The sequence below is a fragment of the Patagioenas fasciata genome, chromosome 1 (genome assembly GCF_037038585.1).
Source record: "Patagioenas fasciata isolate bPatFas1 chromosome 1, bPatFas1.hap1, whole genome shotgun sequence".
Classification (NCBI taxonomy): Eukaryota; Metazoa; Chordata; class Aves; order Columbiformes; family Columbidae; genus Patagioenas; species Patagioenas fasciata.
The window spans coordinates 61,904,805-61,921,666 of NC_092520.1; the positions used below are offsets into that span (position 1 = coordinate 61,904,805).

Sequence of the window (16,862 nt, forward strand, 5' to 3'; positions counted from 1 at the left end):
ACACAGATTAGGGGCAACCTCAGTTTACAAAATTACTATAAAACTCTCAGTGTATACATGTATGCTTTTAAAGGTGAGATGTGCGTGGAGTACACTATGTATGTATTTGATTATTGCAGGACGTGAGCGATCAAGATAAATTTCATTTTCCTTGAAATACCAGCTATAATAGCTTCCTCTCATATATGTACATATAAATATATATACATGTATATAAAACCACGAGAGGCATATATGAAAAAGAAGACTAAGTCTGTTCAGGCACAAACTTTGAGAAGTGCCAGAATTATGATCCTCTCTGTAGTAATAATATATAATTTATAGGAACATAACTTATAAACATTTTTAATCACAAGATCACATAATAATTTTCCCTGATTCATTTGATTTTTTCCTCTGTCTAATGTCATGGTGAACTGAAAAATAGAAATGTACATTATCAGTCTTGAAGTAAAGACTGCTGAAGTCTTCACTTCAGCTGTAGAAAAACTTTTAAGTAACCTTTGTCACTTGCTTAGGTAGCTGTAAACAGCATTAAGTTACACTATTTATTGGAACCATTCCAGAGACGTAAAACGCATAATCTTACGCCATGTAGGTTAAACATGCTGACTGCAGAAAGGTAGAGGTGACACTTGGGGAACCTGGGTTCCTTTCCAAGCTCTGTGTATGAACACACACAGTCTTTGTGGTTCATTCCTCTTACACATAACCTTATTTGTCCCATTGCCTCCAGGCTGTTCCGTTCGTGTCTTTATTCTGTTGCCTTATTGTCCCATTCATTTGCCTGGCTTCATGTCCTTTCATACGCCTCTTATCCCAATCCTAATTTCCTTGCACTGCCAGCTTCTGCCCCTCCTCCTCTCCCTAGTTCTCATCCAAGCTTTCTTTCTTCTGCCTTGGCTTCATGCCAACCTTTCTGCTCTTCTGTTGTACTTATCCTTTTTCCCACTTGCTCACAGTCCCAATCTCCCTTTTTCAATCTCAGTGCTTTTTCCTCATTGTGTCACTTTCTTCTTTCATTTTCTTTTTCTGCTTAGTCCGTCTCTACCTACATCCTGGCTCCTTGCCACATCTCTCTTCTTCTCTTTCACTTCATTTATTTCATGCTGTTGGTTCCAAAGTCCAGCATTTTATCCATGCTCTGTTCTATTTTTTTCCCCTCCACTCCTTCTACCTTGCTGCTAGTCTCATTCCCACAACCTATTTTTCCTAATCTGTTCCACTTTGCTGACCTCAGGTGGTTATGGTGTTTTTTTTCTGCACTCAAGTAGATAAGATACCTTCCTCATCCATACTGTACTAAGAAGGGAGATCTGTAATGAGTTTTAGACATAATTTCCTGTGTCTAGAGCAGTACTGTGGATCAGATTTGCAATTGCAGACAAAATGCTATTTAGCTTCTGAATGATATTGCTCTTATTTAGAGATTTGCATGTTAGACTTTGGCTTTAAGGGGGACTCAGTCTTCTAAAGCGTACCATTATGTAATGGAGAAATATATGACCTTCAATACTCAGTTCACAGTAACTGTAATAGTTAAAGTTAGTCCCAAAACTTGGGAGTCCCTGTCTTGGGATTTGCTTTTATTTGTTTCAGTCCCAGTAGCTTAAGTGAACACTGGTCCCTAACCTCCACTTTTCTTCTCATTGTCCTTGATTGTTAGCCAAGTCCTGATTATCAACCCATTCCACCAGTTAAATATATTTCTCCAGTGTTATTCTAAGCAGTTTCTGGTCTTGTTTATTCCATCTGCTGAATATTTGACTAACTTGAATTTACAGCACTTCTATCACAGAATCTTAGTAATGGTAATAATAGTAATAATAAGCATTGAAACTACTTCCTTGATTTATATTTTCTTACTATGAGTCTTTTAAATATCCAACTGGATGTTTAAACAGAGCCACTGATACTGGTTATACTAACGTTTAGGCCTACAGTGGAACATACTAGTAAAAATGAGCCCTTTGATTTATCCCTTATAATCTAAAAACTGTTTTCTAAATATCTGGTGGCTATGATATTTTCAAGGTTTGAAATCTGGCTAAGTTTTGACAATTTTCCAAACAGACAACAATAGGAACATTCTCACCCCAAAGAATTAATCTTCTGCCTAATACAAAGTCTTCAAATCATATGCACATTGGAGCTCACAAGGGTCAATCAATATATTTTCTCACACCCTGCTCCCAGAAGGTGCTTAATGTTTGGTTGATTTATTTTTCTTCCTAATAAGCACCAATCCTAGAAAACTACCTTACAAAAATCACACAGTGAGATAAACATGCACTTTTCCAACCCAGTGAAGTTGAGCCTTATAAGCAATTGAAAACTGGTTCTTATGAGTGCAGATGTAGGCCATCGTATCCAGTGGTGAAGATTTCACGTAATAATGGTGTAACCAGTGATATTTTATGTGTTGGGTTTCACTGTATTTAGTGAATAAGCACCGTAGATATTAAAATAATACTTGAGGATTTCAGTGTGTTTTGCACACTACTGTGAGATTGATGGTCCAAAATAATACTGATTTTGAGTAAAGGCTGTTGATCCACTAGTTTCCTATTAGATGGCTTTGTCTCACTGTGGATGAAAGCATGCTGGGGAACCGTATCCAGAGAAAATTGAGTGGACACTTAAGAAGTCACAGCAGGTGGAAAGAAATTGCAAGAAGGGTGTGGGAAGGCCTTAGTCAAATGGAATTGAGGAATTAATATTGAGAAAGAAAAGAAAAATAGCATTGTCCCAAAAAAAGTGATAAGAACACTAATAAAAGGGTGGAAGAAAATAAGTTGGAGAGATACATCTAAGGAGCTATGAGTCTCAGATACAGGAAACAGAGGAAAAGAGGCCTGAGGAATAAGAAATGATGGGGGGGAGTGGGTAAGTGAACAAAAGATGGATGGTAAACCAGGTCACTAAGCATGGTAGGAAATATGTACCTTTGAAACAGAAGGAGAGGAGTGGAGAGAAATGTTGGTTTTGACAGGAAAGAAAAGTGAAGAACAGAAGGAATTTACTGTTGGGGGTGCATGCAAATTGGATAATGCATATTCATTGCTGTGCAAAGTAGCACATCAGGACATTTGCATAAAATCTCCAGCTTTCTGAATTTACAACTTAAGCATGTATCTCTCCAATGGTAAGGAAAAGGGAATACATGATCTGAGGTAGAGGCACTGGGACTTGGATAATAACTCAGGAGTTGAAAGCTCAGCCAGAGCCAGCAGTTTATCTTTTATAGTTGCTGGCACAGATCTGGTGTCCTTTGCGTTGCTTCAGAGGAAAATATCTGACCATACAGAAAAGAGAGACACTTTTCAGGAGCACTGATTCTGCTCCCCAGCTAATTCACTAGCAGTAAAACTAACAGGGCTCGAGGGCAGTCTGGAGCTACCTTTGCAGCCTCAAGTGCGTAGGGAGATTCTTGAGGAATCTCTGTACTTTATGCTCTGTATTTCCTACCTGGTCACTGCAGTCACTTATCTGTGGCAAAAGGCCTCACAGTCTGTCAGCTGGCCAACAGTGGTGTTCTTAAGCCTGTGATATATGAAACTGAGCATTGGGTTTTCTTAGCTAGCATTTAATGTATGGTAAAATTTAGCCCTTTTTTTGGCAAGGGGGAAATAGTATTTGAAGGCTTTATAATGTGCCTATTGCAGTAAATTTATTTATCCTGCTTATTTTTTTTTTTTTTCCCTTATAGCTTTTTATTTTCAGTATTGCAGTCCATGTTTCTTTAGGTTTAAAGAACTGTTCAACTCCAGTGCTTCTATGTCCAGTCAAGGTTTCCTCTTTTCATCTGTGCGTGTTTTTCTAGCTCCTTAGATTGTAAGTGTTGCTTCCATTAATGTGAATTACACTTCATTTCCTTGTAATATTTCCTTTGAGGACTAAAGCTCAGGTTCACTGTAGACAGGATGCTTTTTTTACCACTTGCTATTTTGGAAAAAACCCGTAGCTCTTTTGGTTTAACTGTGGTGGTCTGCCTGCACATCTGATCATGCATTCTGTCTTGCTTGCCAAACTCAGAGTTCTTATATGCACAAAAAACCTCTTTATTTTAATCTTGTGTGTGTAAAGCTGTAATTAATATAATCTTTCTTCATACATTTTCATTAAGAATTTCCCCTATCCATAAATATACAAACTGTTAAAATTTGCTAACAAATTAGTTCTGATGGAGAAAAAATGCACTTTTTTTTTTTGGAAAAGCCATAGATGGACTTTTTCCATGTTACACAGAGTCACAGAATGTTTGAGGTTGGAGGTCATCTGGTCCAGCTCCCCTGATCAAGCAGTGCCACCTAAAGCAGGCTGCCCAGGATCATGTCCAGACAACTGGTGAATGTCTCCAAGGATAGAGACTCCAAACCTCACTGGGCAACCTGTGCCAGTGCTTGGTCACCCTCACAGTGTAAAAGTCTGATGTTCAGATGGATCACTCTGTGTTTCAGGTTGTGCCCATTGCCTCTGGTCCTGTCACTGGGCAGCACTGAAAAGAACCTGACTCTGTCCTCTTTGCCCCCTCCCTTCACGTATTTATATACATTAATGAAATCCCCCCTGAGCCTTCTCCAGATTGAAGAATCTGAGATCTCTCCGCCTTTCCTCTTATGTGAGGTGTTCCTATCTCATATCTTAGTAGCCTTTTACTGGACTCTCTCCAGTGTATCCCCTTCTTTTGTACTGAGGAGCCTGTACAAAGTACACCAGGTATGGCCTTAGCAGCACTGAAGGGAAGGATCTCCTCATTCAATGTGGTGGCAACAGTTCTCCAAATGCGTCTCAGGATACCATTAGCGTTCTTTGTGGCCAAAGCACATTGCTGTCTAATTTTCAACTTGGTGTTTACCAGAACCCCCAGGTCCTTTTCTGCAAAGCTGCTTTCCAGCTAGGTGGCCTCCAGCATATACTGGTGCCTGGGGTTGTTCCTCCCCATACGCAGGTCTTCACGTCTCCTTGCTGAACTTCATGATATGCCTGTCAGCCCATTTCTCCAGCCTGTCATGGTCTCCCTGGATGGTAGCACAACCCTCTGGCCTTCCAACCACTCCTCCCAGCTTTGTGTCATCTGCTAATTTGCTGAGGGCACACTCTACCCATCGTCCAGGTCATTAATGAAAATGTTGAAAGGGACTGGACCCAGTACCGATCCCCAGGGTACGCTGCTAGTTACTGGCCTCCATCCAGACTTCTTACCACTCATCACCACCTTCTGGGCCCAGCCATTGAGCCATTTCTCAATCCACCTGAATGGTGGAATGGCAGCACCTTGCTCATTTTTCTGTTTGGCAAGCATCACATCAGAACAGATTGTGAATGGAGGTTTACAACGTAATTTTACAGATGTTTTGAAGACTCCCTTACTAGTATAAGGTACAGCCTAGAAAAAGGACTGAAATATGTATTTGAAAATGTATGGCTGATTTGAAGTGGGAACTGGAGTGGGAGTGGAGTGAATGAGTAAATAGGTAAACAGGAAAAGCATGAATAGTCTATGAAGGCTTTTGAAAATGAAGGCAAGCAGGTTCTGGCTTGGTAAAAAAGCTTCTTTTTATTATTTGTATGAACTGACACAGATAACTGTAAAATAAGAAAAATGTATATTGTCATTTTACCCTTAGTGTCTGCAATATTTCCTTAAGTATTACAGTTTCTCTTAATGTAGTCATATCTACTGTATTTGTAACTCTGAAATTGAAATATCTGAATAGTGACAATTTGCTGTAATTACAAATAGTTCTAGTCGTTGGCACAGTTCTGAAGATCTGGCAATTCAATTCTCTCTATATATATCCAATTATATATATATTCAATTATATGTATATGTTCACTCTTTCTAAAACATATGTGAATGAGGTTAAAACTAATACAGACAGTTCTGCATATCCAAAAGCAGGAAACTGAAATCAACAGTGACCTGAATACGTTAATCTTGGTGATGTGCATCAAAGATTTCCAGCAGGAGTTATTTCTTTGGCAACAGAAAACATTGACATTGCAGCATGGAACAGACTTCTTGTGATGTAAATCCTGAACTTTGATAACCCAAAAATCTGTCTATTGTTACTGAACTGAGAGTGCGTTTAAAACCCCTCTCCTTTGTTAAAACCACTGCTACTTTTCAGAATGGCTGTTAATGAGATTATGCAACTGCTGCTGGTTTAGTCAGGTCAGTGACTAAGCATGCACCATTTTTTCATAATGAAAAAACACAGAGATATATGTGTTGAGGGTACTCAGTTGTAAGCAGGGCTAATTGGATTTGGAAGTGAACCTGTTTTGGCTTCCTCCTTGTTTCCACACTTTGCTAAATTTCCTGTTGTTACTGTTACTGGAAAGCCAGCATTAGAAAGCTGAGGAGAGCAAGATCTTTTTATTATATAGGAATTTGCAACAATAATTTATTGTGTTCCTGTGATTAGAAGTTTGGGGTTTATTTTTGCACTTAACTGATTATTCTTTATCATGGTCTTTTGTAGTAAGTTGCTGTCTGTATAGTGAATCCATATTGAATTTTCTTGTTTTTATTGGAATTATTTCCTTGCTTTTTAACCTTTATTAATTTATTAATTTATTGCTTGTTTCAATGTAAAATTACTATCCTTTCTCTTAGCTGCCTTCCAATTCAGGTCTCATTTATCTGTAGCTCTCTTCTTCTGCTCTGAAGAATCCTTTTGTTTCTCTACAGCTTGTTTTCCCCTGTGCTCATCTGGGCTTCCCTTTTGATTGCATTTACATTATAAATTGCATTTGCTTTTGCATATATCCAAAAGTTCAGACAGTTCTCTCAGTTAGTTGGGCTCTATATTCACGTTCTAAATGTATTTTTTGCTTCTTGTGCAGTTTTTTAGCCCTTTCTGACCAACCAGTTTGTCAGGGTAGACATTACTACAGCTTTTGATGGAGGAATATCTCTAGAGGCTTCAGTGCAGCAATAGAAAAGCTCGCTAAAAACAATTGCTTGCAGCGTTCTTGCAGGAATTGAAAAATATGTTTTAGACTTTTTCATTATGTGATACTGTACCCTACTCTATTATAGTATAATTGCTATCATTACTAGTATGTTAAATAGATTTGGTAAACATAAGAAATATGTGCCTATTTCTACTACTGAGAGATAATAAATTTACTTTTGTGATGGCTATGAGTCAGACACCTTAGGCAGCGATAGTACACAGCTGTTGAATTGGTAAGGCATAAATAAATATTTGTGGTCCAAGTCATGACAGGTGGTGATGGAGGGTTAGGTTTTTTTCCTTACTGATGCAGATTTCTTTACACATCTAAGGATGGAGAGACACTTTGAGGGTGGAGATATGAGGGTACACTGAAATAGTATGAGAACTGTATTTTATTCTGCCTTTTGTGATGTGTGTACTAACTGCAGAAGGTGGTATTTTGCATGTGTTGCCTGTGTTTTATCATATGATTTCAGCTAGTGCAGGAACGAATGAACAAACTGAATAACATGTGTTCTGTTCCTTTCCTACTTCTGCCATTTCAAACATCTCTGTGTTTGGCCATTTTAGACCAACCTTGTGAAGCTGCTTTTGATGCACTGGGCAAATCCCAATCTTCTTAACTGCAATAATGAAAAGCCTTCAGGTAGGTGAAAATCCATGTATATTATGTATGTGCTAGTTACTGTGACACTGTTTTCTTTCCTTCTTGATTTCTTAGTTATACACACACAGGCACACATATATGTGTGTATACATTAAAATTACATAGTGTGTAGGGTTACATACACATGTGCATGTGTGTATATATGTTTTTTCATGTATTGCTGAGAACTGCTAGTCGTGATCATGCAGGATGTCATGTCAAAAGTTAACATGTTTTTCCTCTTGTTGAATTCCCTGTTTATTTTTAGTTTTGTTTCTCCCTTGTAAGTTCTTCAGTGTTTTGGTAGTAGCTGCATTTACATTTTCTTGATGGCTTCCTACTGAGTTCCTTTCTCTATCTCAACTGATGATAGCACATAGCCTTGTGAACTGGAATCTCCATAGCTGTTGGCTGAAAATGAATTCACCATACAGTTTTCAAGTGTAACACCTACTGTTTCCCACAGAAGAAGGCACTTTCTTGGACTAGATAGCAACAGGGAGCTGAGGCACTGACTCGAAAGATAACAGAGTTATAGAGTATATTAGGTTAGAAGGGACTTCAGATCAACTGGTCTAACCCAGTGATCAAAGCAGGGCTAAAGCTGTAATGCTAGATAGCAGTGTTGAACATGATTGTTCAACTTTTCGTGCCTAGAATAAAATGAAGAAGGAACCTAATAATGTAGAAAATAGAATCTTTCTGTCAGATTAGGAGGAGAAACTTCATTTGCATAATAAGCCTAGATATGTTATGCTTCGAATAATGTGCCACCTACATATACCCTCACAGGGAACCTCATGACACTCAAACTCAGGGAAGTTGCTTGTGGTTAGATACTTGCCAGTTTGTATTTATATAAAAGGCTGTGGACCTAACTAAGATAATGTAATAATACAGCTAGCTAACCATATTTAGTATCTATTCAACATAGCTGAGTTAATTATATTTCTGGTCTGCAAACACAACTGATTTCAGCACTTCTGTATGTGCAAGACATATAAATATAGCTTATAGAAATGTAAAGTTTGAAAAGGATTTCAGTATATGCTTTTGTTGAAATAGTTTTAAAGTTGTGTTACTTTTCCTGAAGTCAAATGAATTACTGAATAATACTTCAGTTCACTACACTGTGAGAATGGTTTTTGAGGTTTTGCAAATAACAATTCCATACTGAATTTACTTTGCTTTCATTTCTGAGTAATTTCAAGTATTGTTTTATGATCAATATCTGAGCAATTATTTTCATTTTATCTAGCTGGAAGCTTAATCTGATCTGGAGATATGAACTGAAAGGAGCTTTTCTGCACTGTTTTCTTTGTCTGATATCTTGATGTTCCAATGTCTTAGATGTTGCAGCTTCTGAGTTTATTGAGGAAATGCTTCTGAAGGCTGAAACTGTTTGGGAGGAAAAAATGAAAGACCCTTTAGCTGTTTCTGCTTTATCTCAAGAGGAGCCATATGAAGAGATCATCCATGATCTGCCCACAATTTCCAATAAACTGTAAGTGTTGCTTTTGTTAAGAGTGATGCACTGAGGCCAGATTATAATTTGAACTATATTTGCCAGTCTTTGAATCCTGTTTGTGTGATCTCGGAGTTATTAAAAACCCATCTAGGTATGGTCCTTGGCACCTGGCTCTATGTGTCCCTGCCTGAGCAGGGGGCTGGACAAGATGCTCTCTAAAGGCCCCTTCCAACCTCAGCCATTCTGTGATTCTGTGCAATTTGATGGGTCAAGTAACTCTTTCATTTTGGTAGTCCACTGAATCATCTTTTGTATTTGTATCTCTTATATATATATTTTTTTTAACCTTAATGATATTAACATAAACTATGAATAATAAAATACATTGTTATAATTACCAGTAAAATGATCTGGGGTTGCCTTAGCAGAATTATTAGAGGTTAATACTGTAGACCCAAAGATCCTTTTATTTAGGTAGATGGGATTGAGTAGCAAAACTACCATTGCTTGTGAGAGAAGCAGGGACAAGTCCTGAAAGTAAAAATATGCACAATCAGAGATAAAATTATATAGCTTCCAGCAGTTACAACTTTGTAGTTTGATTTATACTGCTTAAAAGGGAAAGCAAAAAAAAGAAGCAAACATTTATACACTTAGGGAAAACACCTTTTCTCCCCCCTTCTGAAGCTCAGCTTCACTCCAAGCACTTCTTCCCACTTGATATTGCTGCAGGTTACACTTAATCCCTTCAGTGAGGGAGTCAGGGTTCATCAGGGCAGGGTTGTCGTTATTTCTCTCTGCTGCTCCTTCCTCCTTACTGTTTTCCTTTGCTTTGGCATGGGTCCTCCACAAGCTGCAGTACCTTCAGTGGGGTACCTGCTCCAGCATAGCTCCTCCCAGGGCCACAGTGCCTTCAGGGAAATATCTGCTCTGCTGTGTATTTACCCACGTGCTGCAGTCCTTCCAGGGGTGGACCTGCACCAGTGTGACTCGTCCATGTGCCACACAGGACAAGAGTAAAAAGGAAGCAGAAGCAGAGAGAAGTAACTGAAGTCCCTTCAGGGGTTGGTAGTGTCTGCTCTGCTGTGGACCACCACCTCTGACTTGGTGGCCCTCTTTTGTTTCTCAGTCTTTTTGTTCCTCCTTCTTCTCTCCCTGTGGCATTTTCTGCCCTTTCTTAAACATATTTCCATAGAAGTGCCATCAAGCTTAGCCAATGGGCTCAGCTTTGTCCTATGGTAGGACCATTGTGGATCTGGCTGAAGCCACCTGTGTCCTGCATGGGGCAACATTTGGCCTCTCCCTGCAGAAACCCCCGCATACCCCTTTTACTGCCAAAACCTTGCAGCATATGCCCAGTACAGTAATTTGCAGGCAATGCACTTCGCTCACTGGAAAATATCAATATATAAATTTTGGCAGCATCTCATTATAAGTATTTACAAATGTGTTTGTGATGTACCATTAATTAATGCATTGCCACCTTATCTGTTTCTTACTGTTTTGCTAAGTATTATCATTTGTGAATAAAATGCTGGAACTTGGCACGTGAAAGTGAGTGGCAGTGGAGACCGATGAGTAGAGAGCTGGTTTTGTACTGAAGACCACGCTGTCATATAATCAGCATTTGTCTTTCCTTTCTGTTACCAGTATGAGTTTGTTTGAAGGTTGACCAAGTAATTTAGCTAAAGGACAGAATTGTACTAAAGTTATGAGGTTTTTTGAAGGTTGACCAATGCAGAAAACCTAAGGTCTATGTTGGAACATTTTGCCAATTTTATTTCTAATGGTACAATCAGAAGAAATTCTGTTATTCTACTGGCAAATGTATCCGTACCAGAATAAATGCTAACTTAATCACACTATATCTTTTCTTATACATATTTAAGTAAATATTAATTATGGTAATGGATGTGTTTCAAAATGGGCAGCAGAGTGTGAAGTAAAACATACATAGAAGTGTTCATGACAACAAAGCAGAAAATAAATAGATTACATTTTTCTTCTTACAGAGCATTTCCATTTAACCATTTATGTAGCAACTTGCATTTGATTTATTCTACTGTTTCAGACACTCTCCTAATGTTTAATCAATTCTGAAGTTTCTGTCACATAACTTTAAAAAGTTATTTAGACTGAAATTTCAGAGATATGCAGTTTAGAGGTGTAAATTGGCTTAGAAATTCGAGGAAAATGTCATTGCAGAATCCACCTTGATATAATGCTTTCTATAACATCTTTCTACCAAGTTAAAAGCTGCAGTAGTGGTTCAAATATTGATGAAAAAACTGGCAATTATTTGATTGTCAGCTTCCAGTTTTTTATATTACTTCTTTTTTCTTAGAAAGCAAGGACATGCTAGAGGATGGGAACTTACAGAAAACTATCTCAGTTTATCTAGAAAAAAAAACTACACAAAATTTCAAATTAATTGCATATATGATGTCTTTTACATCTAAAAATTAAAATGACTATTCTGCCATGTAACATGCAAGATTTTTTTCTAGTTAGGTATGCCAGTAGCAACAGTCTTACCTTGTTCACGTAAGATTACCCTGGATAACTCTTGTTCCTGTCTATTATGCAACATTATTTTGACTTAAGTCTCCCTTTGTGGTTAATTATCTATTAATTATCCATTAATTTTCATGAAAGAAGACAGTTCATGCTAATCTCCTTGCCTACATTAACACAAAATCTTGTCTTGCTCTGTCCTATAGTTCAGTTTTCAATGGCGTTGCTTAACTTCATCTTGTGACTAATAGAAATACATATGAATGTTGATAGAAATGTTTTTTAAGAGGTATTATTTTCTGAAAACACTTTTTTCAGTTTGTTTTATTTTTCTGAGTCTTCTTGAACCTGAGTCATAATAAACTGTCGGAGTGATTTTAATATATTTTTTCTTTCTTGTAATAATTCACATTTTTGTTCTAATGTGAATTTTATGTCAGCATTTCTATCATGTAAAGTCCTATTAATATCTCACAAATGCACATAATTTATAGACCATTGTCCTGTGCGTCAATACATTGAAAAACACCGGTTAAGTCGTTGTTGTCCTCTTAAGTTCCAAATGCATCTGTGGAAACAGTAGACACCTTTTTTTAACTCACACTTTGCTGTGATTTACAACCTACTTCTCTTTTGCAACACCTGAAAAGTTTATTTTGTTTGAGGAGTTTACAGCTGAATTTTAAAGAAGTGTTTCTCATGTGTGTTGCAGGGTTGACACAATAGTGGTAAGATTAAATGGACAAGGTTCAGCTTCACAAAAAAAAAAAAATCCTGGATCTTCACAATTTAAAAGAAACATCACATGAATAATAAAAAGTTATAAATGGTAGTCCTTTGGTTTTTAGTATTTGAATTAATTAAGCCTGTGCTTTTCTTTATATCTTTCTTGTCTTTGCAATTAAATATTAAAAATAATTCAGTCTAAAGCAATTTGAGAGATTAGGACAACAGCAAAAGACTACTCAGAAATAAAGATTTATATTTAATTATATTTCATTGAGTTCTGAGTCTGGGTAAAATGTGAATTAGTATTAGACATTTCTGCTTGTGAGTGTCACAGCTATTTAATTTCTTCTGTGACACCTAATTGTCAAGTTTGTGAAAAGAGTTGGCCAATGGCTTTTCTATTCTGCAATCCAAATCAAGAAAAAAGGTGAAACAAGTTGAGTTTTGGATCTTTTGGCCATGTGACATTTGGTAAACAAATTTATGGCAAATCTATCTTAGGTCAATCACAGGAATAAAAAAAAAAAAGAAATCTCTATATATATATCTGAAGCACAACATAATGAGAAAGGAAATTGTATATATTTTATTAAAAAATGCTGAATCTAATTCTTCCAATGTTTGCAGACTGAGGGTTTCATAAAAAGGAAGGGTTTGTTCATGTATTTTTTCCCAATTGGAAACTACTACTTGGACTTGTTTTCTGATGAATTCTGCTTGGAACGAGCTTTGCGTTTGCTTAGGAATGTACCTTTCTAAAACTATGTCTGTGGTTCGGTTTTGTTTTCAACAGCAATGGAAATCAATGCTAGCAATGGGTCCTCCTTCATTTCCTTTGATTTAGCTTTGTGTTTAAACCTGGCTTTATTATAATCAGTGATCAAACACAAGTAACTTAGGGTAAAAATAAGACTCTTTAAACTAAATTTGACATCTGGACATGATCCCATAGTGGAATGTGTTATTCCCACATTCCCACATTGAGGCAACATTTCCTTTCAAAGAAATTATGCACGCATTTTGGCAAAGAGCTGCTGCTCACTCCATGAGATTGTCTCAGTTGCGCTGTCAGAGTCCAGACGATTGCTTTTTAAGATGTTTGTGTTCTCAGCTCCTGGGGCTGATTCCTCGCTAATTCCTCTACATATAAGACACTGCCAAAATCATCCAAGATTTTGGCATTGTTTTTCAGAAGTATGATGTGGTCTGAAGTGTCAGTAAGAGAAAAATCTCCATGTGTAGGTTTGACTTCTATGTGAATGAAGAGTGTAGTGTATTGTTGCAGTGATTTCAGGAGTCTGCAGTTTGCTTGTTTCTTTCTAGCATATCACAAATTCAAAGCAGCTTTTGGTCATAAAATATATCTTGGATATTATCTCATTAAAAGTAAGCTAAAAAGTGGTGGAATTTAATTTTGTTAACGGCAATGGCAATATCTGTATTGAATTATTTTAGAATATATTATTTTTCAAAACAGTATTGTGTAGATTAGTTGTATATTTTAAATTCAGTTTCCAAATTGGCTATTGATTTGCTAGGGTAGTGCTGTCGAAAGCAGACTCATACATATTCTCTTTGGCTTGTTTGGTTCTGCTTCAGAAAAGATATGCATAAAGGTGAATTTTAAATCAAAGCATTTTGTTCTGTGTCTTTGGGAACAGATTACTCTGTGTGAACAGTTTATTTCTCACCAATGTGTTGTGTTTTTTTTTGTACTTGGACTGGGAACTAGTGTCTGAGCCCTGAATTGTATCTTAGTTCTGTGTTTGTGCCACCCCCATTTGGCAACCTTTTGTTTGGCTGACATCGTCAGGAGGAGTCTAATCGCTTTATTGATTCTCTTTGCAGCAATTCCCTGGCTTTACCGATTGCCAAGCAAGACAGCTTGCTGGAGAAAGACACCATGTTTAAAGATGCAGCTAAAGGCTTATGTAAGCAGCAATCTCAAGATGGTGCACCTGAAAATGTCGCTGTGAGCACCACAACCAAACTCGAACAGGTAATGGCATGCAGTTTCTTGAAATGCCTATTGGGCCTTAGGTCTGGAAATTGTAAGCTTAATGAAGCCGAAGACTGTAGTATTTTTTTCCCCCTCACCTCACAGAAATATCATTCGCACTGTGGAGCCTTGTCTCCATCATCTCTCCCTGCGCTCAGTCTGGTCATGCAACGAGTTCCTGCTCTGCAAATTGAAGAGCTGCCTCCTGCCAGCTCCTGATGGCAAGTCAGGAGCTGAGGGGCTCAGAGCCCCTCAAACTCTATTCATGGCTAACAGCAGGGCAGGGATAACTGTTAGCACAGCCCAAAGGGTGCTCTTGTCTCCAACTTTGGTTTACGAAGGAAAGAAGCACAACCTGGGAGACTGCAATTTAAAGATAGGACTTGCTTGATTTACAGCTGCAGTGTTAACTCCCTTTCTTGTGCTACTGCATTAGGATACAGGCACTGATTATTTGGATACCCTTTAAAATTTTCTCCACAGGATCACAATCTCATTCAGCATTAGGGTGAATGCAAAAGGAGGCAATTATCTGTTACTTATAAATCTGGCATGTCCAAACTTTGAGTGTTTAGGACATAAGTGTTATTCAGGTTGGTTTTGTTTTTTAAACTGAGATTGGACATGACACTTAGTGCCATGATCTAGTAAACTCTAAGTTGGACCAAGGGTTGGACTCGATGATCTCTGAGGTCTTTTCCAACCCAGTCGATTCTGTGATTCTGTGGTTGGTTGTTTTTTTTGCTACAAGGGGTTTTATTTTATGGTATATGCATTTAGGAGATACATATTCCAGAAGTATTTAGCCACTTAAGAAAAAAGCTATTTTAGAATTGGGGAGTGGAGGGGAAAATTTCCATTTAAAAGAATTTACTGTGAGTTTGAAGCTTAACAAAAAAGCAAGATACTGTTTCCATTTAAACCACGTTCAGTTTAAAGAAACTGCAAAGCTGCCTTGGCAGAATCATGCACTCCATTGCTTTTTGTTTGAGCGCATTTCAAAAGAATGTGTTAATCATATGAGATCAGTGAGTTCATGTGTCAGTCATACAAGTCCATCTCTGAAAGTCCTCAGCTTTGGAATCCCATAGAGCACTCATTTCCCCATTCAGTACAGGAGATATCACAACATGTTTTGCACTTGGCTGACATCTTATTTTCATGTCATACAATTTCTGGCCTTGCTGACTCTGCAGGGATGTGATGAAAACACAGTCAACCTAAAAGAGACACACTACTGGTCAGAAAAGTAAATGCTTGCAATCCTCTTAGAAGGAGCCTTCCCTTTATGAAAGGCAGGTACTGTTTAACCAACCTTCTACAGCAACGTAATCCGCTTAGTAGATGAGGGAAAGGCTGTGAGTGTTGTGTACTTAGACTTCAGTAATGCCTTTGACACCATATCCCACAGCATTCTCCTGGGGAAGCTGCAGCTCATGTCCTGGATGGATGCACTCTGTGATGGATAAAGAACTGGCCGAAGGGCCGGACCCAAAGAGTTGTGGTGAACGGAGCCAAATTCAGTTGATGGCCGGTGACAAGTGGTATTCTCCAGGGCTCAGTATTGGGGCCAGTTCTGTTTAATCTCTTTATTGATGATCTAAATGAAGGGATTGAGTGCACCCTTAGTAAGTTTGCAGATGACACCAAATTGGATGGGAATGTTGACCTGCTGGAGGATAGGATGGCCATGCAGAGGGATCTGGACCTGGAGCACAAGTCTGATGAGGAGCGGCTGAGGGAACTGGGGTTGTCTAGTCTGGAGAAAAGGAGGCCAAGGGGAGACCTTATCACTCTCTACAGCTACCTAAAAGGAGGTCGTAGCATGGAGGGGGTTGGTCTCTTCTTCCAAGTAGCAAGTGGTAGGACTTTAGGAAATGGCCTCAAGTTGCACCAGGGGAGCTTTAGATTGGATATTAGGAAAAAATTCTTCATGGAAGGGGTTGTCAGGCTGCCCAGGGAAGTGGTAGAGTCACCATCCGTGGAGGTGTTTAAAAGGGATTTAGATGAGGTTCTTAGGGACATGGTTTAGTGCTAGAGTTAGGTTGCGTTTGGACTTGATAATCCTGAGGGTGTCTTCCAACCAAAACGTTTCTATGATTCTGTAATTATAGAGAAAGACAGAGAGGTGTTTAGCCTAGGGTCTCACTGAGACTGTCACTTGCTTCTAGATGTTCAACAGGAGTGTGGACAAGAAAATATATACTTTCTCCTGTTTGATTCTGTTTTGGTGCAGACCTAGCTAAAATTGTTCAAGTTTTCATTACCTCTAGGCTTTTGCTTTATAGTTTGTGAAGTAAAACATACACAGAAACTGACTAGAGGAGCAGCTAATCTCCCAGGCGAGAAAGTGAAACCATAGATTTCCATGCTGGTACTTTTCTCCTGCAACATGATCTAGAGTCACTTTAGGGTCACGGGGCAGATTTTCAAAACTTCATTCCTGCTGTTTCATCATACGTCAATGCAACTTCCCACAACAGTTACAATTCGAAGACAAGGCAGCAGACTTAATGGTGGATCTCTTTTAGCTCCATT

The 16,862-nt window shown here is 38.2% G+C and overlaps 1 protein-coding gene across 4 annotated transcripts in view; it reads left to right on the plus strand.

The window, feature by feature from the left end:
- The window catches only part of MYO16 (myosin XVI), a 377,675-nt gene that overhangs the window by 166,935 nt on the left and 193,878 nt on the right, over positions 1–16,862 (plus strand). For all 4 annotated transcript variants that reach the window (XM_071807296.1, XM_071807294.1, XM_065829663.2 and 1 more), the window contains 3 exons: positions 7,539–7,614; positions 8,965–9,118; positions 14,174–14,324. In XM_071807296.1, coding sequence (XP_071663397.1) covers positions 7,539–7,614; positions 8,965–9,118; positions 14,174–14,324 — 381 coding nt within the window. The remainder of the gene's footprint in view (positions 1–7,538; positions 7,615–8,964; positions 9,119–14,173; positions 14,325–16,862) is intronic.